General features: G+C 42.7%; 1 protein-coding gene across 2 annotated transcripts; it reads right to left on the bottom strand.

The window, feature by feature from the left end:
- Positions 1-4,204: 4,204 nt before the first annotated feature.
- Positions 4,205-7,773, bottom strand: LOC112175432 (immune-associated nucleotide-binding protein 9). 2 transcript variants are annotated; one of them, XM_024313107.2, is made up of 6 exons: positions 7,683-7,773; positions 6,855-7,101; positions 6,428-6,705; positions 5,632-5,796; positions 5,402-5,536; positions 4,205-4,649 (listed from the first exon to the last, which is right to left on the bottom strand). In XM_024313107.2, the coding sequence occupies exons 2-6, from the start codon at positions 7,084-7,086 to the stop codon at positions 4,425-4,427; spliced, it is 1,035 nt and encodes a 344-aa protein (XP_024168875.1). In that variant the 5' UTR covers positions 7,087-7,101; positions 7,683-7,773; the 3' UTR covers positions 4,205-4,424. The 2 variants fall into 2 exon arrangements, with proteins under 2 accessions (XP_024168875.1, XP_024168876.1); XM_024313108.2 differs by lacking the exon at positions 7,683-7,773 and adding an exon at positions 7,493-7,622.
- Positions 7,774-21,884: the final 14,111 nt, after the last annotated feature.

Below are 21,884 nucleotides of genomic sequence, written 5' to 3'. Positions count from 1 at the left end.
TAATCCTGAGCCTCATAATGTCATACATGATATGCCAAATCTTGAGTCTAATGATGTTGTGCATAATGAGGATGCCATACTTGATGAGACCAATATTGAGTCTAACGACCGTATACATAGTGAAGGTGACTCTGAAACAAGACCCACCCTGGAAGGAAGTGAGGTCGCAAAGTATCAGTTACCATCTCGATCTATGAGAAGGAGAGCTAAAGTTAATGATGAACCAGATCCTAAAGCCAAGACCAAATATGCCATTAGCAATCATGTATCAACCCATAGATTATCCGAGTCATATGCATCTTTTGTATTCCAATTATCTACTATTGTCATTTCAACTAAAGTGCAGGAAGCCTTGGCAGACGCTAAATTGACCCAAGCAATGAAGACTGAGATGGAAGCCTTGGAAAAGAACGGTACATGGGAGGTTGTGCCAAAACATGTAGGGAAGAAAACTGTGAGGTGCAGGTAGATCTACACATTGAAGTATGCAGCTGATGGAACACTCGATAGGTATAAAGCAAGGCTTGTTGCCAAAGGCTACATAAAAACATATGGAACTGATTATCAAGACATATTTGCATCAGTGGCCAAAATCAGTACCATTCGCGTATTAGTGTCTTTAGCTGCAAACTTGAATTGGCCTCTCAAGCAATTTGATGAGAAAAATGCATCCCTACATGGAGACCTCAAGGAAGAAGTATACATGGACTTACCTCGAGGATTATAGCACCATCACAAAAGGTATGGTGTGTAAATTGAAGAAATCCATGTATGGGCTCAAGTAATCTCCTACCGCAGGGTTTGGGAGGTTCAGTGAGTCAATGAAGACACTTGGCTACAAGCAGATTAACTTTGATCATACTCTCTTCTTGATGACTGCTCTAATTATTTATGTAGATGATATGATTGTAACAGGAGATGATCAAGAAGAAGCAAAGAAGTTGGAGGATTTCTTGTCATCTGAGTTTGAAATGAAAGACTTAGGTGGGCTGAAATATTTTCTAGGCATTGAGGTGGCTAGATCAGAAGAAGGCATTTTCTTATCTCAAAGAAAATATGTCTTGGACTTAATCACTGAAAACATGTGTTTCTGTGTGAGAATTTGGAGACAAAGTATGAAGCATAATAGAGAGAGAGAGAGAGAGAGAGAGAGAGAGAGAGAGAGAGAGAGAGAGAGAGAGAGAGAGAGAGAGAGATGACTGAACATGTATAATGGTTCACCTTGCCCAAGAGGCAAGGCTACGTCTACTTAGAGATTTCACTATGAGTGAGGCTAAGTAGCCTTTGTGGTAATACAAGTGTAGGTATCATGGATCCTTTCCCTTTTCTAAGAAGGGGAGGACTATCTTTTATAGCTAAAGAGGTCTCCTCCCATTTACATATTTTCTATGTGGGACAATATATGCTTATTTGTTTCTCTTAAAGCCTTTTGGAGAGCATAGGAGGTGGCCTCCCAACGAGATACCGGCTGACCTCCACCATAGCTTGGTAGCTCGGGTGTCAGTCTACTAGATGCAAATCGTAGGCTGGACTAACCATGTCACGGGGGCCACTACAAGGTCGTTGCTTATTCTTGACGATATGTAATATAGGTGGTATCTACAACATGTATGTTAGCTTACAAACCTGCTAATACGCCAATGAACAAAATCACAAGTTAGGGGAATATCCTGATCAAGTGCCTACCAACAAGGAGAGGTATCAAAGACTAGTTGGCAGACTCATATACCTATCTCACACATGCCTAGATATTGCATATAGTGTGAGTGTGGTAAGTCAGTTCATGTATTCCCCACGTAAAGCTTACATGAATGCAGTTTACTATATTCTTAGTTACTTAAAGTCAGCTCCAGGTAAAGGAATTATGTTTTCAAAGAATGGACACTTGGAGGTTGCAGGTTACACTTATGCATTTTGGGCAGGATCTATCATTGATAGAAGATCGACGTCAGGATACTTTACTTTTGTGGGAGGTAACCTTATTACTTAGAGAAGTAAGAAACAAAAAGTAGTTGCCAGGTCTAGTGCAGGGGTTGAATATATAGGAATGGCCCAAGGAAGATGTGAAATGTTGTGGCTCCGTAACCTATTGATAGACTTGGGGTTTAAGCCTAAACAAGCTATGAACCTATTCTATGACAACAAGGCCTCCATAGACATAGCACAGAATCTAGTTCAACATGACAGAACCAAACATGTTGAATTGGACAGACACTTTGTCAAGGAAAAGCTAGAGTCAAAGATCATTGATGTGCCACATGTGAAGACTGAAGACCAGCTTGCAGATATTTTGACTAAAGTTGTTTCAAGTAATGTATTTCACAGCTCACTTGACAAGTTGGGCATTCGACACTACTACAGAAATTGAAATAGACAACGGGTAAAAACTGTCGTCTGATATGGAGGCTGACCGTCGTATATCAAGGCGCCGTCTAACGAAAGTCGATTGGAGGGAACCGTCATATGAAGGGATCATCGATGTCAGCAACATATCGGCAGCCTGCCAACAACATTAGCTGTTGGGTGACTGTTATTCACACAACGAGCAACTTTAGCAGCTGTTGTGTGATTATGTTTTAGAGGTCACTTTATTTTCTGGCCGTTGTGTGAGTTTTATTCACACAACGCTCTCTACAAAGCATCCGTTATCTGTTTTGAGTGTAGGTCATAGATGTTATTTTGTGTCCGTTGTGGGACTTGTATTCACACAACTTTTTTTTATAAGCATCTATCATCTGTTTTGAATTCAGACAATGATTGTTTATTTTTGTGCGTGTTGTTGGACTTTTATTCACACAATTCTTTTTTATAAGCATCCATTATCTGTTTTGAATTCAGATGATAGAAAATTAGCCAGATGTAGGCTTTCACCACGACACGCCTAAATCAGAAATTACCAAATGAACAGTAATTAGATTAATATATATATATATATATATATATCAAACACGGACTTACCTCCAGAATTATAGCATCATCACAAAAGGGTATGGTGTGTAAATTGAAGAAATTCCTATATGGGCTTAAGCAATCTCCTAGAGCATGGTTTGGGAGGTTCAGTGAATCAATGAAGACATTTGGCTACAAGTAGAGTAACTCTAATCATACTCTCTTCTTGCTAACTGCTCTAATTATTTATGTAGATCATATGATTGTAATAGGAGATGATCAAGAAGAAGCAAAGAAGTTGGAGGATTACCTGTCATCTGAGTTTGAAATGAAAGACTTAGGTGGGCTAAAATATTTTCTAGGCATTAAGGTGGCTAGATCAGAAGAAGGCATTTTCTTATCTCCAAGAAAATATTTCTTGGACTTACTCACTGAAACATGTATGTTAGCTTGCAAACCTGCTGATACGCCAATGGAACAAAGTCACAAGTTAGGGGAATATCCTGATCAAGTGCCCACCAACAAGGAGAGGTATCAAAGACTAGTTGGCAGACTTATATACCTATCTCACACACGCCTAAGTATTGCATATGCTGTGAGTGTGGTAAGTCAGTTCATGCATTTCCCACGTGAAGCTCACATGAATGAAATTTATTGTATTATTAGTTACTTAAAGTCAACTCCAGGTAAAGGAATTATGTTTTCAAAGAATGGACACTTGGAGGTTGTTGGGTACACTGATGCAGATTGGGTAGGATCTATCGCTGATAGAAGATCGACCTCAGGATACTTTACTTTTGTGGGAGGTAACCTTCTTACTTGGAGAAGAAAGAAACAAAAAGTAATTGTCAGGTCTAGAGCATAGGCAGAATATAGAGGAATGGTCCAAGGAATATGTGAAATGTTGTGGCTCCGTAACCTATTGAAAGACTTGGCGTTCAAGCCTAAACAAGCTATGAACCTATTATATGACAACAAGGCATCCATAGACATAGCACACAATCTAGTTCAAAATGACAGAACCAAACATGTTGAATCGGACAGACACTTTATCAAGAAAAAGCTAGAGTCAAAGATCATTGATGTGCCACACGTGAAGATTGAAGACCAGCTTGCAGATATTCTGACTAAAGCTGTTTCAAGTAAAGTATTTCACAGCTCACTTGACAAGTTGGGCATTCGAGACATCTATGCACCAATGGAGTGTTGACATGAGCTGTATCATATCAATTAGTCTTTATTATGATTTATTTTGTGTATCAATTAGCATTAGTGATCGATATAGTTGACTTAGATCGGCATTTATTACTTTTCTTTATATGTACATGGTTGTAATACTATACAAACCTCCTTAAGAGATGAATATACTTACAACATTATTCCCATTCAGTTCAAGAGTTTAGATATTAAACTTCCAACTGTGAGCCAGCATCTTTCACATTTACACAGGATACAATAGCCATTATCAACCAGACGTCGCAACAGTTGCCGCAAACTCCACAATGTCCTTACCACATAGCCTATCAATCATTACATTAAAGAATAGGACATATGTCTCCGAGGCATATGCGACCTCTGCCGTTTCTGTCTCGTATCCGCTTCGTCTCTGCTTGTGGATCGTATCTAAGCCCTCGGATCTCATTCTCAGACCTTTGTTGAGCCTCTTGGGCGATCTGCAGTTCTGCTCTTAGTCGTGCAGCATGTTCATCTGCTAACTTTTGTTCAAGTGTCATAGCATTCACTCTCATCTTTAACTCAAGCTGCATATTTGTGATTCAGATGAAAGTATACATGAAAGTAAAAGTTCAATATTTACAAGCATATAAAAACAACTTATTAGTAGAGGCAAACACCTTGTGCTTTGAGATCTATATTACCCACTCGATTTTTCAAATCCAGAGAAAGGAAAAATGAATTGTTTTTATATGGGAGACACCTGAATCATAAGATTCCCAATGCAAGATTCTAAACTCAATAAATGAAGATGATATGGCCACTTAACTTGTTTCATTCTACCAATAAGTATTTCATTCTACAAATTTTATTAACTACTATCAAGTACATTAAGCTTCACTTAAGTCACATTTAATGTCGTTGCTATTCTGTGTATCCAGATTTCTACCCAACAATTCAAACTTCTCCCAATCTCGTGTCTCCAAGATTGTGAGAGTTGTGGGGAGTGTTAAACCACCTTAAATCACATTTAGTATGAATGCTAATATTGTGTTTACAGATTTCTATTTAACTGTTCAAATCTCTTACTCTAAATTTAAGTTTTTTAGGCTCTTTCGATTCATTGGACAAATAAGACCAAGAGCTAATTCAAAAAAAATATACACAAATTCATTCTTTACAAATACAAAGATCTCGATCAGTTTAGAGGGGTTGGTCAATAGACACAGGACTATGGCACAGGATGCAGCAAAGTGCAAGTTGTTGTTTTAACTAAGCCAACTGTTAAACATGCTGATGGCAATTATTGGATGCAAACAAAATGCAGATGAAAATATACCATCTCAGTAATTTGTTTAAGCTGCTGATCATGTGCAAGCTGTATCTGCTCATTCAAATGAGATATTTCTTGTTTTGAATACCCCTTCAAAGAAGCAACCCCTTCTTGTTGATCACTAAGTTCCATAGCCCCTTTCTGTCCAGATGCAACAATGTTTTTGAATACCAACATAGTAATAATCTCAAGAAATTACTATAAATAAAAAACAGAAAACAACATAGTAATAATACCTTAACTTCAGCAAATATCTCATCCGTGTATGGGCGCCCACCATTCTGTGCTATAACCGAGTTTACAAGCGAGAGAAGCTGCTGCACTTGTTCGACCCTCTTGCTTTCATCCTTAGTCTTGTTATCAAAAAGCACACAACGATTTCCACACAGACCAAGGATTTCCTAAATTATTGCAAGAATTGATTAAAAGTCCAGTGCATGATAGGCTTATATCAAAGAGAGTACTGGATCAAGCAATAAAAATAAAAGCAAACTTTTACATAAAATATGTCAAAATGATCTTCCATTAATTCCTTGTTGCAACTTCTAATGATACTGGTCGTTTGAACCAATCTACCTTATATCACCACACATCGTTAATAAAGACCAACTTTATTTCAAGGAACAACAAACGACAATGACACCAATATTTTTCGTAAAGAGGTAAAAACACATTTGATGTAAGCAATGAACGGGGAGGAGTTCCCAAGAACTGTCTCAGTTTAGAGAGGACAAGCATTTTCACTAAGTTTGATATCATTTGGAAACAAATTTGGGGAGCAAAGAAAAGAAAAAAATGGAGAACCAACAGGAATGCTTCAACAGAACTTCAATACTTCTAAACTCATGTCCCAACTTGACTATATTCTTTATCAAACTTATAAGTCCAAATGAAATAATACACGATGATGTAACAGATACAGTAAAAAAGAATATCATATCCCGCTCATTCAGAAATGGAAACGAAAGTAGTGATGTTATCATGACATTTTAAACTAGGGAAAGGAAAACAAAATTGAATAAACAAATTTACCTTCAAAGGCACCGGGCAATCACGGCCCAAATAATCTTCCAAAGTCTGATCATTTTCTTCCAACTCATCTCCTCCCGTAAAGACAACAATCATATAGTCAAAGATTTTACTTCCAAATAGAGTTTCCAAGCTACGGATTGCAGACTCCTCTTCTTCAGATAAGCGAGTTTTAGTTGAGAGAACCACAAGAACAGCATGGATTCCATCCTTGGCCAATTTAATGCTTTGGACAATTTCTTTGCCAATGAAGTCTGATTTGGCAGAATTATCAAAAAGACCTGCAGCATACCACACAAATCAAAAGGAAAGAATAACCGTTGAAAAGCAGGTTCTTAAATGCAACTACTTTATATACTCGTAGTGCTACTCCTAGACACATTTTTTAGATACATAATTACAAAACAAATACTTGTCGGCAAGACTTTACCAGGAGTGTCTATAACATTAATTTGTTGTCCATCTCTCAAGATAGCAGTCTTCAATTCAGTAGTGGTCGTGACCCTACTAGAGCTACGCTTGGCCTTGAAGGCATTTTTGCCAAGAATGCTGTTGCCTGTTGCACTCTTTCCATTACCAGTGCGTCCAACTAAGACCACAGTGCGAGCAGCATTAGAAAAGGGAAGTTCCTGGTCAACATCAATCGAACTTCCATCCATCATACAAAATCAGAATACCTGCAACCAATATATGTTTTATATTTTGTCAATGCTTCATAAATAAGGAAAATATTGCAAGTAGAAAGAGTATACCTAGCAAGCATATAGTCTATATTATATTATCTTTTCTCACTGCTTCAGAATGACAAAAGTACGGCAATACTTGCATTACTTAGAAGACTCACGCAGACAATTGCAATGACTTAAGTTATATGAGTAAAGAAAAATTAATTTTTGATTTGAGAAAAAGACACTGATTTTTAAACATGTAAGCCATATGCAGTTCTATAAGTCAGCAGCACAAATAACTGTAGACCTATCTATGGAAAAAAAAAAAGAAAAAAAAAGAAAAAGGAAACAATCATAAACGGTCAACAGTCCAAAAGCTAAACCAGCTGAAGACGCTAACCATAAGATCCACAATCATTCTGTTCAGGGGGAAAAGAGAGAGAGAGAGAGAGAGAGAGAGAGAGAGAGAATCGTCCGATCGATGAACAGCAGGCACGCGGACAATTGGAACAAGGAAAAAAACCGTAGAGTGAAAGAGATGGTACGATTGGAATAAAAGCATATAAGATCGTCTCGAAAGGAAACTCAACTCAGGTAGAGGAAGAGTGAAGCCAAGAACAAAGAGACCCTATTTCAGAGGCCACACAGAGAGAGAATTAGAGAAGTTTTTTGTTATCACTCTGTGTGTGTATGAGTTGTGAATTTATACGATCCCTCCTCGAGGTTTCTGCTCGTATAGTCTCCTACATTGATGCTGACTTAATTTACACAGAAAGAAAGGAATGGAAATCAATTCCTTGCTCTTTCCAAGGGGATGGGAAATTGAAATTCCCATCCATTTTCCTTTCCAGTGTTTGGAAAGGCCAGGAATATGGTCATATATTTTTGTAATAAATGCAGGAAACTTTATCACCAAGGGTTTCTTCATTCTACAGCACATCCATCTGGCTTCACTCATACAAGGCTAATACTTTCTGTCAAAATGATATATCCTGCATTCAAGGCCTTAAATCTTTGAGTACCATATTTGACATGAAGACATTAGGCTTCTGCATTTCTGTGTTTCAAGCAATCCTAATAGTTAAGATCAAAGGTATAAAAGGACTGCAGATCCTTTGTCATGCAGGTTCATTTCTTCTTTTTTTACTGTTATCTTTTTCTTGTTCTATACCACTTGCAACAGCATGAAATGTTGCTTGCACAAATTGAGTTGCAGAAAAGAGTAGATGCTTTGTTTTAATTCTTCTTTCTTTGGTACAATGGAGGAAAATATATGCATTCCTTTGCCGGTGCCGGCACTGTGGGAGAGATCTCGCAAAGGGCACAACAGTTGTACTGTTTAATTCAATTTTGAATGTCTCTGGTTCTGATGTTCGAGCAAAACTGTAGACTTCGACCAAAAAATTAAACAACAAAGCAGTATTGTAAATCCTGCTATGGAAATATCAAATATGGAATGATGAAGTTTTGAATAATGAGCATTTATATCAGTGTGGAAGGAGAAGCTGAAAAGAATTGTCTTTCTGAAACATAATGAAAAGAAAGCAGCAGCAAATAGTTCACTCATTTTGAAAAAAAAAAAATCTCTATCAAAGATTGGTTCTACATCTTAAATCATCCTTCCCTCAGTGTTTAATCTACCTATATTTAGCTCCTACAAATTTCTTTCTCCAAACACAACTAAACTCTGTGTGATACGGTGTGAAAGGTATATTAGAGAAACTAATGAATCGGTTAGTCTTACAAATGCTTGATCTTGGAATAGGCCAAGCTATGTTTGGTATTGAAGTATTAAAGTTAATTCTATTTTGTCATCACCTCGAAAGAGAACTCTTTCAGCTGACACGGCTGTGAATTGAATGAAGGCAGTGATTAATTCGGAACCATCGGCAGAGTTGAGTTGTGTTTGGAGAAAGAAATTTGTAAGCTGTAGAACCAATCTTTGTTAGTGATTTTTTTTTAGGACTCATGTGGTTTTCTTAGTTTCCACAGTTTCTCTAATATACCTTTCACACCGTATCACACTGGCTGGATGCAAAACCTCTTAACAAGATTCTTACGAATCTCTGCATAGATCACATTGTGTAGTTAATTGAAGTACTTAAAGGTGTACTTTCGAACAATCTTAATATGCTACTTTCGGTGAATCAACATGTCCGGAGACAATATGCTTGTTAATTGTTTCCTGTATATGTATTGTTTCTGGTATATGATGAAAAATAACAGGTCCTTCATCTTCAGTTACACTTGCATTGAAGTTTTTATGTATGGAGCCTCTTCACCAGTGGTTCAGTGGTTTGATATGTTAGCCGGGTTTGTACATGAATGATTCGAGTCGATAACCAAATCAACTCTATAACCTGCTTTATATTTTAAAATAGTAAGGGCTACCTTACCTGTCGGTCCAAGATGCAACAGCTGACTCTGAACTTGATTAAATATGACTAGAAGACATATTACATTTAGATGCAACTCATGAAACAAAAGAGATGATCATAAAACACTACTGAAATCACAGGGTTGCTGATCCCATCTTTCAAAGTCTACAAATAATTTTGCGGAAATCCCACTCAAACCACCCAGCATCTCATATAAAAAGGGGGAAAATATGTTTATGTTGACATGCATGAGCTGTATCATATCAATTAGAGTCTTTATTATAATTTATTGCATGTGTATCAATTAGCATTAGTGATATAGTTGACTTAGATCAGCATTAATTATTTTTCTTTATATGTACATGGTTGTAATATTATATAAACCTCCTTAAGAGATGAATATACTTACAACGTTCATTATTCCCATACAGTTCAAGATGGTATCAGAGCAATACACTCTTGAGACCTAAAACTCTCATACCCAATTCCGCTGCAGAAATACAAGTACCATAAGGACTTTGAAGTTCTTCATACTCATATTAGTACCATATTCATACCTATACTAATACCAAGACTAATACGACTATACAAGAGAGTAAGCCACTAGATCCGTCCCAACACCCGACCCGGTTTCATTTTGCCTCAACACCGACGATCAGCAGCCCATCTGCAAGCCAACGTCCTTCGACCAGAAGCCTTGTGCAGCACCGACCTCAACGACTACCGGCCCAGAACCAGTCTCCCTTCGACCGGAAACCTCCATCTGCATCTAGATCACCGGTGATATTAGCTATCTCTGCGACGACCTCCAGCAATCTCAGCGTCCTCCTCGCCGTGAGCCTGAGTCCAGCTTCACCTGTAGACTTTATGCCAATCCTGCCACCGACCTCCTCGGACGCCTCAAGGCCAACCCTGATTCAACCAGCTCCAACAGAAGCGACCTCAGCTGCACGACCGATCGACCAAGACTTGCACTCCACGACCCTACATCTGCAGGTTCAGCCCGACCTAGCCTCGATGTCGACGACCGGCGCAGGGTCCCCTCGTCATGGCTTCAGACTCACCATGAACCAGCACCACCCTTGTAGCCAAACGTCGACCTTGACTTGTCCTTGTACACGACCTGCACCTGCCGCCGGCAATTCCAACCTCGACTGCTCACTTCGACAACTCAGCTCACCGACATTCTTCCCTCGGACTTCGCCTTCGACCCTGACCAGAAGCTATCTGCCAAGGCTCCGTCTTCTGCATCTGATCGAGTCTTCTGCATAGTCAGATCGACTACTAGCTTTCAGACTTCGACCTCGTACACCCACTCTTCGAATTAAAAAAACCAACACTATGGTTGACCAAGAAGTCAACAATGACTCGTCGCAGAAAGACTCTCTGAGAAAGGCTGAATTTTCATCCCAGTTTATGGGACGATCCTACTCAAATGATCATGGTCCAATTGCTCTTGATAAGTTGGACAGCATAAATTTCATCTATTGTCCAAAGTCCCCAAAAACATGCTAAATTGAATATTATTGGGAGGAGGAAAACTCAGATATATTACGAGGAAGAAAAAGGCTCCGTTAGAAGATGATGAAGATGAATATGAAACATGGGTCCAAGAAGACAGTCTTGTTCAAGCTTAGCTTCTCAATTCCATGCAGAGGGATGCCAGAGAAAATTATGAAGGAGTCGAAACTGCAAAACAGATTTGGGATGCAGTCAAGCTGACTTATTCAGTGGCACAAGATGATTCCTGAAATTATAAACTCCAAATAGCTACAGTGTCTACCAAACAGATTGGGGCCCCACTCCATGACACTACAAAAAAGAATTCCAATGGCTACACATAGCCAGCGTTGGCACTGAATCGCCGTCGCCTTTGCTCCGATATTTACTTCGGCAAATGATGCCATCGCGAAATTAGGTTGTGCATGCTTCGGCTACACCAATGCTGTCGCAAAAGTAGATTATGTTTGCGACTGTGCATGTTTTCCGTCGCTGCATTTCTTTTCCTTTAACGATGTCGTCTTATTTTCTTTTCATCGACTTTGCCTATTTTGCTTCACTTCTGGTTTTTGCATCAATCCCTCTCTCTCTCCCCACCATCGTCTCCAGTTTCTCGAGAAGCCTCCAACCGCTGACAGTATCAATCTCGTCTCACACTCGCCGCCAATCTCCATCATAGTTGCTTTGTGATCTCACATCTTTTGAATCTGTGGTAAGTAAGTCTCCTGTGAGATTTGATTTGCAACCCTAATAGAGTAATACTTAGTTCAATTTTTTAATTGTGAAGATTTATCGGTTATAACTTGTGGGCATTATGTGATGAGAGGATTCCTCCATCGCTATTGCCAGTTTCTCTCTCGCAATCTCACAGTCGGCCGGCATCCTTGCTTTGTGGTAAGTCTGTGGTACTTTGAATGAGAGAGGGAGAGCGAATCTGTGGTTTTGATGGGTTTCAATGTCCCTAAAACGCCGTCGTTTCACTGCGATCTGAACCATCTCCACTCTTCGCTTTAGGTAATCATCCTCCTCCCTCCCCATTTCTCAGTCCTCTATTCAATCTTTGATCGCTCTAATTTTTTGTACCGAAGCTTATACTCTTCTTCTGTTAATTTTCCAAAATTGGGTTAGCTCGAGCGAATGTAATCAAAATTAGGGTTTTTCTTGGTCTCCGATTTGTATCCCAAACTTCAATTGGGGTTTTTGTTCATGGATGGAATTGGATCATCTTTCGGTATTGTTTAATAATTGCTAGCCCTAACAAGTTTGGAATTTACATAAAAATGAAGGGGGGTGTATTCAATTAAGAGTCTACAAGATTTTTTTGTATTTTACAAGTCTGTGGGTATTCAACTGAGATTTTAAACAGTCCTTTAAAATCTTGATGTATTCAATTAAGATTTAAAATTATCCATTCAAATTTGCTGATATTCAAAAGTATACTGATTTTTAAGGATTTCATTAAATACTGGATTTTGGAGGATTTTATAGTGCTTTTTATACATATCAAAACTCAAAAACAATCCAACCACTTCCCAAAAGATTTTGATGGACTCTTTCTCACTCAAAAAATGAAGAACCTCTTCACCCAAAAAAATAATTAAATAAAAAGTAGGTATCAATAGGTGACACTCATCAATTTTGTCTTAGACCTATTTTCCCACTATCTTCCTCTGCCTCTGCTCTCATCTAATAATTTTTTCTTTTATTTTTATCACTATAGCTCTAGAAGCCTTAATCCTTCTAGCTAATGAAGCTCATTTTCAATGGTATTATTAAGATGATACATACACACATGATTCTTTTGTAAATTATATATGTGTTTGAGCCCAAAAGTAATTTTGGCAAGATCCTTTGGTGGATTTAGCACAGCGGGCCGATACCTGCGGCCCAAAAATAAGCTTGCTTGGGTTTGGGTTACAGCTTCTCCCATTCCGTAATCCATAAGGAAAACGAAACCTTATTGGAATCAAGTAGCAGAGATTGAATAGGAAACTTCAATCAATAATCCTTCTATAGCAAGAAACAGTCAAAGCCCTAGGTATAAATACTAGGGTTCAAGGACAGAAGAAGGACCTCTCTCGAATCAATCAATCCTAGCGATTACAAAGCCTCCCGGGAGCAAACATTCAACCTTGTTGAAACTCGGTGACCGCACGCCAGTCCTAGTCTCCCCGCGAGCTGACTGTCAGCATCACCAGATCAACCCGGCGACCGTGCTTCCAGTCCTAGTCTCATCGTGAGCCGACTGCCAGTATTACTGCCACCGATACTACCAGCGAAGCAAGGGTAACGCCCTCGCAACCCAGCGAAGCTAAAGTCACGCTTTAGCAAAACCCGTGCTTTCTCCAAACTTCCCAGTGATTGCTCTGCTTAGCCCACAACGTTGAGTATCGATTCGGTGACGCGAAGAGATCACAACTAAAGTCCTTATCCGTAAGGCAAGAAGTCCTTTCTCGGAAGGCTAGAGAAGAACCTTGTGGCGAGGTTGGTGCTCTCCTCGTCCACAAACGCTTGAAGAAGAAGTCAGGTCAAGGGACTTCCCCCAACGACTGCACCCCACGGTGCTGGCACGCCCCGCAATCACAGCAGCAAAAAGAGACAGTTTGCACGCCTACCGGTTTTGGAGCCAAACATTTTGGCACGCCCAGTGGGACCTGTAATAGTGTCTCTTCGTGAACGTAACCATTGGGAAGTCGAGCGAAAACCCTTACCAAAAGGTTTACGCCAACTACTCAAGATACAAGACTTCCAGTTACAGACCGCATTCTCGCGCGGACTGTCGTGGTCTTTCTGAAGAACAGGTGACTCGATGATTTTCTCATCCTACTCAATCATCCAACATGTCTACTGAACAGGGAGAAAATCACCCGACTGCTACTGAGGGTCAGAATGTCACTACCAATCAGGTCAGCGAGCCTGTTATCATTACTGCTGTCCCCAATACAGCGGAAGGTGGAGGAAGAGAGGCTTTCACCGCGAAGCCTATTCCGGAAGGAGTGACCTCGGAGGTGAGGTTCGCGATCATTATGGAGAACATTGAAAATCATCGCAAGAAGATAGCCGCTGATTTTGAAAGGGAAACTGCGAAGACAGACCGACTCATGCGTGAGTTAGATCAACGCATCACCCAGCAACAGATCACACAATCAGAAAGTGCAGTAAGGGCTCATGTCACGGGTGTCGCTAATGAGAGAATCAGTGCCAAAAAGAGATCATGGAGGCAGTCACGAACCAGACCAAGCAGACTGCATCAGATATGGCAGATCTTCGCAAGGATGGCGCTAGCCTCGCAATTGAGGTGGCCATGCAGAGAGCCGAGTTGAACCAGGCAAGAGAAGTGCCGAACAAGGCTTTAGGGGACCCTAATGCTCTCCTTGGTTCAATTGGCCAGCCATCTGGCTCTAGCAAGTACGTGCCGCCTAATCAATGAGAGAAGGCTAGCAGCAGCACCGCTACACCGGCAGTAACCGTTGGCGCTACGCCCCAGAAAGGCAAAGAACAAGCTTTGGTTATCGGCGGCAGCAAAGAAAATGCCACCCCGTCAGGCGGACAGACCACCAGGTAGAAGCATCAGACATCGAGGGTTGGTGGAATCGCGTCTGGCTCTGCCACCTTGTTCAATATGACAGCGACGGGGTCGAAAACGTATATCAGGAGCTGCCAGGAAGCTATTATGGTATTGACCAGGCAGGTAACCTGATTAAGATAACGGCCTTGGCAAAGGAGATGCCCATGCCAGCATTAACTCTTCAGCAACCAGCTACAACCCACGTTGTACATGTAGGAGAATGGGCAGGGACTCTGAACCAAGCGATACCCTTACAGGCTGCTCGCCATATGGTGGCAACACCTCCTCCTCCGCCTCCGGGTCCAGAGTATGTAAGACGTGAAGAGGTCGAGGAAATGATCAGGCTGGCGAATCCTAGGACCCAGGTGGATGGGGTCTACGAGGGACCTTTCCCGCCTCATGTAATGCTCGCGCCCTTTCCCAGTGGTTATAAAAATATTATTTTTTCTACTTTTTCAGGAGAAGATACAGAGAACGCGGTTACCCATCTGGCCAGGTTTCGGGTACAATGTGGCCAGTACCAGAATGATGACATCCTCAAATGCAGGATCTTTGGCACCTTTCTCTCAGGAGCTGCCTTTAGGTGGTTTTCTAAGCTTCGACCGGGAACCATCACAGATTGGCCCGCGATGGAAAAGCTATTCCGAGAAACCTTTGGGGCCATTGAACCTGAGGTTGATTTGGCTTCCCTCACCCAGATGGCCCAACAGCCTACAGAATCTGCCGTGGCCTATCTTCAGCGCTTCCAAATTCAGAAAGCCAAGCTGAATGTCATACTGCCCGAGAAGGAGCTAGTTAAACTAGTGGTCAAATGTTTGGAACCTCGTCAGCGGAAGAAGCAGCATGGCAGCATGATCCAATCAATGGGAGAGCTCATCACAGAGGTAGGCAGCTTTGAACATCTCCTCAGGGAAACAGATGCAAGGAAGAATGCATCCAAAGGGACATATGTGCCAGGAAAACATCGCACCGTAGCGGCCCTGAGCTACCAGCCGGCCACCTATGACCCTTACTACCATCACCATAGTGACGAAGTGGTTCAAGATGACAAGGAAAAAGAGGAGAGTGATATCGCTGCTTACGAGTTAACAGGAAGGAAAAATCCAACCCTGAAGCAACTGAAGATCTCCAAGGAACCTGTCAAGCTCAAATCAATGGCTTTCACCAAACCTGAGTTCGCGACATATACTTATGATGCCCATAAAGCACACGAGATTTTGGATGAGATGATCGTCGCGAAGATGGTGAAGACCGACTTCGGACCTTTTCCTCGGCCAGACCAGTTGAAAGGGAAGAAGTACTGCAAATTCCACAACCTGTGGAACCACAATACCGCGGACTGTGTGAAGCTCAAAGATCAGATTCAAGTATGGCTTAATAATGGCAGTTTGCAGGTAGAAGCCCCAGTAACGACAGCAACGCTCGTAGACCTGAATCTTTTTCCCGACACTGGAATCAACATGGTCAATGTGAACTGGGCTAAGCAGAGTCAGAGAAAACCGACCTTGGATTTAAGGACCAAGGGGAGAAAAGGAAAATCTGCCGAGGCTGAAACCCCTGCAAAGCAGAAGGCTACAGCGGCTGGACAAGCCTCACCCGTGATTCCATGCTCGCGATGCAAAGAAGAGTGTGGCATCCAAGTGTCACAAGAAGAGGTCGAGCAGACATTTCGTTTTGGCTCTCTCCCGCCCATTAAGTGGGCCTCACCATCACGGAACTATCAATCTTCTAGCCCAAGAGGAAAAGAGACAATGGAGTCCCCACCATCCCCAAAGGACTCTAACTTATTCAGGAAACTGAAAGCAGCCGTGGTCGATCAGAAACAAGCGGAGAAGGCCACGAACGAATGGAAGGATATTCTAATCAAGCCCTACATCCCACCTGCTCCAGCTGCCACCATCAAGGAAGGAAAATGGTACACTAGGGAAAAAGGGAAGGCAGTGGAAATAAGCTCTTCCAGGAAAAGGAAACTGCAACGCAGGTTCGGGGAAGCCAAGCGCGCTCTAGAGGCTCTGGATCAAGGCTTGATCAAGCCTTCGCAATTGGTCAAATCACCGGAGCAGTATCAGAAGGAAATGGAGGCACTCGCTGCCAAGCCATTAGTGGCTCCCCACAGCCTTCAGAAACAAGCAATAGGGGCAGATAAGCCCAGTGTTTTTTGCAGGATCACTGAAGAAAGGATACCTCCGCCAGTTCCGAACGAGAGCTCGCCGACAAGGTGACCTCATGTCAGGCGCAGGTTATTTCGCGAAGAACCAGAAACTAAACCATCGGTTTTGGAGAGACTGGGGGGCAAGGAAAAGACTACCGATACTTTACAGTGGAGGCCCAAAAAAGTCCAGAGTGTAGTGTTCGCTTCCCCCAAGGTAAGCGCAGAAGGAGAACCGAAGCCAGACTCACCCAAGCAGACACATGTGGTACAGGAACGCGAGCAGTGTGAGGTCAAAGGCCTTACAGAGGAGTCGTTGGTAGATCGGTTGGCTAAGCAGTTCAACACTGACACCCCTGTCAATGAGCCCAAGCTTAATCGATGATGACATGGAGGAGTCCGACATGGCTGATACATCTTACAACATGGTTTACGTACTTCCCGCGCGGTATGCACTGCCAGTCGCCGCCCAGGAATGCGTCGAAACTGAGGAAACCAATGCGCAGCCATTGCAGATCACATCAGCAATCATGACACCTGTAGAAGAAGCGGTCTTGCTCGAGACGGAGGATGATCATAGCAAAGAATTCTTCATGAGTTTCACAAAGCCAACACCCGCGATGGTCCCAACACATGAGACCTCTATATATAACTGCAGAAGTTGGTAGCATCAAGGTTAGCAAGATCATGGTAGATACCGGCGCTGCCGTTACTGTCGTCACTACCAGAACTATGCACTTGCTCGGAATTAAAAAGGAAAAGATCTAGTCTACGTCCCTTACCCTAAAAAACTTCGTGGGGACTGTAACAAAGACCCTGGGACTTCTTTTCTTGCGCATCAAGGTTGGCCCGGCTGAGGGAGTTTATGCTTTCTTTGTGACAGATTGCTATGCGGCCTACAGTGCTATTCTGGGCTGAGACTGGATCTATAGGAGCTATTGTGTTCCGTAAACTCTTCATCAGGAGCTCGTTATGTGGAACAGGAAAACAGACAGAGCGGAAGTGATCAAAGCAGATCCTCATCCATTCCCCATTTCCGCGAACTATGTAGATGCCAGGTACTATTTGGAGCCTATCACTCCATTGCAGGTTGGTGGCATCGATGACAAAGGCCGCCCCACAAGGGTGACGGCCTCTGAATTGGCACAGTGGGGGCTCACGCTTGCAAAAGAAGGCTTGGAAAGGCCTGGCAACGCTGTGCCCAAACCCTTAAGCGATTAATGGATTACGACCTTCTAGAGGAAGGGATAGAGGCCTTCCACTCGCTGTATGAAAGATTATCGTCGTACTTAGTGGAAAAAGGGGCCTATGATCAGATCGTGACCTTAGAGGCCGTGAATGAGATATTCTCTGACCAGGAACAAGATGATGAGATCGATATTCAGCTCGCACCAGCAGCGCTGGACGATACACCCCCTAAAGTTAGAGATCCTACCGAGAAAGTGAATCTCGGAACAGCAGGTGAGCCTATGGAAGTGGTCATCAGCGCTTACTTAGAGCCTAACGAGAAACAAAGGCTCATTACTCTATTACATGAATTCAAAGACTACTTCGCGGAGAAGTATGAAGACATGCCTGGCCTGTCACCGGACTTGGTTTGCCATCAACTACCAACACTCCCTGATAAGAGGCCGGTGAAACAAGAGCCGCGAAGAATGAATTCCGAGACCCAAGTCCTCGTCAAGGAGGAAGTCGAAAAAATGCATAAATCGGGCATTATCAGGGTAGCCAAGTACAATCAGTGGCTATCTAATATAGTACCAGTTCGAAAGAAGAATGGCAAGATGAGGGTCTGCGTCGATTACAGAGACCTTAATATAGCTACACCTAAGGATGTTTACCCCATGCCGGTCGTGGATATGTTGGTAGATGTCGTAGCAGGACATGAGTTGTTGTTCTTCATGGACGGCACTGCAGGGTATCACCAGATTTCGGTCGCAGAAGAAGACAGGCATAAAACTGCATTCCGGTGTCCAGGGTTCGCAGGAGTTTTCGAATATGTGGTCATCCGTTTGGATTGAAGAATGCCTGCGCAATGTATCAGAGAGCCATGAACTTGATCTTCCATGACATCCTGGGGAAGATTTTAGAGGTCTACATCAATGACATAGTGGTGAAGTCTCAGAAGAAAGGTGACCACATCACTGATCTCAGAAAGGTATTTGAGCGCATGCGACAACACAAGCTCAAGATGAATCCCGCCAAATGTGTTTTCGGAGTTCAAGCAGGAGACTTTCTGGGATTCATTGTCCATCAAAGGGGCATTGAGGTCCCTGAAGACAAAGCGAGCGCAGTCATCAATGCCATAGCCCCACGAACAAAGAAGGGATTGCAGCGGTTGCTGGGTAAGATCAACTTTCTGAGATGTTTCATCTCTAACTCTGCAAGTAAAATCCAGCCCTTCTCTCCATTGCTGAGACTGCAGGGTCAAGCTGAGTTTGTGTGGGAACCTACACAACATCAAGAGGCTTTCGACAAAATCAAGGCCTACTTAGAGAGTCTGCCTGTACTTGTTCCCCCGAGAGCTGGATTTCCATTGAAGTTATATATATCGGCAGATGAGGCGTCCATTGGCAGCCTACTTGCCCAGGATGATGAAGACGGTGTCGAGCATGTCATTTTCTACCTTAGTAGGACGCTCACAAATTGCGAAACCAGATACACTCCAATGGAGAAGCTTTGTCTTACATTGTATTTTTCAGCATGCAAGTTGTGGCACTACATGTTATCCATTACTACTTGCATCATCGCTCAGACCGACCTGGTCAAGTACATGCTGTCGCGACCAATTCTGCGAGGCCGCATTGGCAAATGGGTATTGGCCCTGTCCAAGTTTTCACTACAATACTTTCCCCAGAAAGCCGTAAAAGGACAGGCCATCGCAGACTTTCTGGCACATCATCCTGTCTTGGAAATTCCAGCGGTGCGAGAGTTAGAGATAGCGACCGTCACTACAACCCGACCAGATCTGGCGCGCATTCCAGAGTATGCCTTATGGTATCAAGCCACGGTCTCCTTGCAACCCTGGGTGTTATTTTTTGATGGTTCAAGAACTGAAACATTAGCAGGGGCAGGAATTGTTCTGGAGAACCCAGCGGGCGATCGTTTCTCTTACTCTTTCCAACTGGAGTTTAAGTGTACAAACAACCAAGCTGAGTACGAGGCCCTTATTATTGGCCTAGAAGTCTTACTGGAACTGGGGATAAGAGATGTTCAGGTCCGCGGCGACTCCTTACTTGTGATAAATCAGCTTCAAGAGAAATACAGATGTGCAAGTTGTTTGCTCGTCCCATATTTGAATCGCGCCATCGAGCTGTTAGATCAGTTTAACGACGTGGGTTTGGAATACATCCCTTGAGAGCGTAACTTTGCAGCCAACGAACTCGCTCAACTAGCTACAGGCATTACATTGAAATATGGGGTTCGCGAACACATTTTGAAAGTCGAGCGCTGCACGCTACCTTCATGGCTCGTACGGCCTGACCCTCCTGATGATCCAGTCGTCGCTGTACTCGAGCCTATTGACGTTGATTGGCACATTCCATTGATCAATTACCTTAAACAGCTAGACCAGACGGCTAACAAGAGGACTCGTTTTCTTGCCTTAAATTACTTCCTCAGGGTCGATGAGCTGCATCGACGTGGGGAGGATGGCATATATTTTTGCTGTGTATGGCCACGAAGCAAAACGACTAATGCGCGAACCACATACAGGGGTTTGCGGCGCCCATCAAGCAGGACCCAAGATGCGATGGCTTATCAGAAGAAATGGGTATTATTGGCCTAGCATCTTGAAGGACTGTATCGCTTTTGCTAAAGGATGCCAAGACTGTCAGGCACACGGTCCGGTCCAGCACATTCCTAATATTCCCATGCAACCTATCATTAAACCTTGGCCTGCACGAGGCTGGGCATTGGACTTGATTGGGATAATTCACCCCCATTCTTCTCTCCAACATAAGTTCATCATTGTGGCTACTGACTTCTTTACCAAGTGGGTTGAAGCTGAACCTCTGAAGGAGGCATCTGGTGCCACCATCCGCCAGTTCATCTTTTGTAACATTATTTGCCAGTTTGGCATCCCCGAGGTACGCGTTTCAGACCGGGGGGCAGCATTCATGGGAGGTCCTGTCGAGCAACTTGTCAACGATTTCGGCATCCAGTTCATTCACAGCACTCCATATTATGCTCAGTCCAACGGTCAAGTGGAAGCCAGCAACAAGATTATTATTACCCTGTTAAAAAAGATGCTGGTAGAAAACCCTCGCCAGTGGCACGACACTTTGTATGAGACACTCTGGGCTTACCGCACCTCCAAGAGGAATCCCACTGCTACCACACCCTATGCCCTAATGTTTGGTCATGACGCAGTTTTACCTTTGGAAATCAATGTTCATTCCTTACGTGTGCAAGATCAGCACCACTTGATCGGTGAAGATTATGTCCAGGCGATGTGGCAAGAACACGAAGACTTAAGCGAGCAGCGCTTAGCGGCTTTGGATAATTTAGTAATGGAAAAGCAGCGTATTGCCCGTGCCTACGATAAGCGGACACGTGGTCGCAGTTACAAAGAGGGAGATCTTGTTTGGAAAGCTATTTTACCCTTTGGCGAGAAATTGACCGGTCGCGGTAAATGGACTCCGCGATGGGAAGGACCTTTTGTTGTTCACCACATTTTGGAACGTGGTGCTTTTCACCTCAAAGATTTGGATGGGGAACTTCGTCGCAACCCCATCAACGGGCGATTCCTGAAGAAATATTATCCTAGCGTTTGGGAGTTCGAAGATCCACCGGCTGGGGGGCAATCATAGTTTTCCTTGGCTCGCATCCTCTCTGTATTCGGGCCTTCAGTTGTGGCCTTAGTCTCATGTGCTTGCTCCGCCTACGAACACTAGGGGGGCAACACTCTATATACTCTGTAACATGAGGCCTTCTTCTGAGGCCTTACACTCTATATACTCAGTAACATGAGGCCTTCTTCTGAGGCCTTATTTTTTGAAGAATTTCCAACTTTTGTTGTATCTTTTCCTTGACAATGCTTGTTAAGAAAATTTAAATACATGGTGGCCTATACATGAGGCCTTATTTTATAACAATATTTCTTACTTGTGCTCAAAAACATTCATTCATAGAGTGGCTTTGCAGCCAAAAGCAGTACAAATTGAAATAGTTACATTTACAATTACAAGGCCAAAAG

The sequence above is a fragment of the Rosa chinensis genome, chromosome 7 (assembly GCF_002994745.2).
Source record: "Rosa chinensis cultivar Old Blush chromosome 7, RchiOBHm-V2, whole genome shotgun sequence".
Taxonomy (NCBI): Eukaryota; Viridiplantae; Streptophyta; class Magnoliopsida; order Rosales; family Rosaceae; genus Rosa; species Rosa chinensis.
Note: the sequence above shows the minus strand (reverse complement) of the source record. Positions and strands in the feature narration are given on the sequence as shown.

Excerpts from the sequence above, each read along its gene's own strand:
- LOC112175432 (XM_024313107.2), bottom strand. The coding sequence starts at position 7,086 with ATGATGGATGGAAGTTCGATTGATGTTGACCAGGAACTTCCCTTTTCT. Across the intron at positions 6,706-6,854 it reads TAATGTTATAGACACTCCTG|GTCTTTTTGATAATTCTGCC; the intron begins GTAAAGTCTTGC and ends GGTATGCTGCAG. Across the intron at positions 4,650-5,401 it reads TTAAACAAATTACTGAGATG|CTTGAGTTAAAGATGAGAGT; the intron begins GTATATTTTCAT and ends ACAAATATGCAG.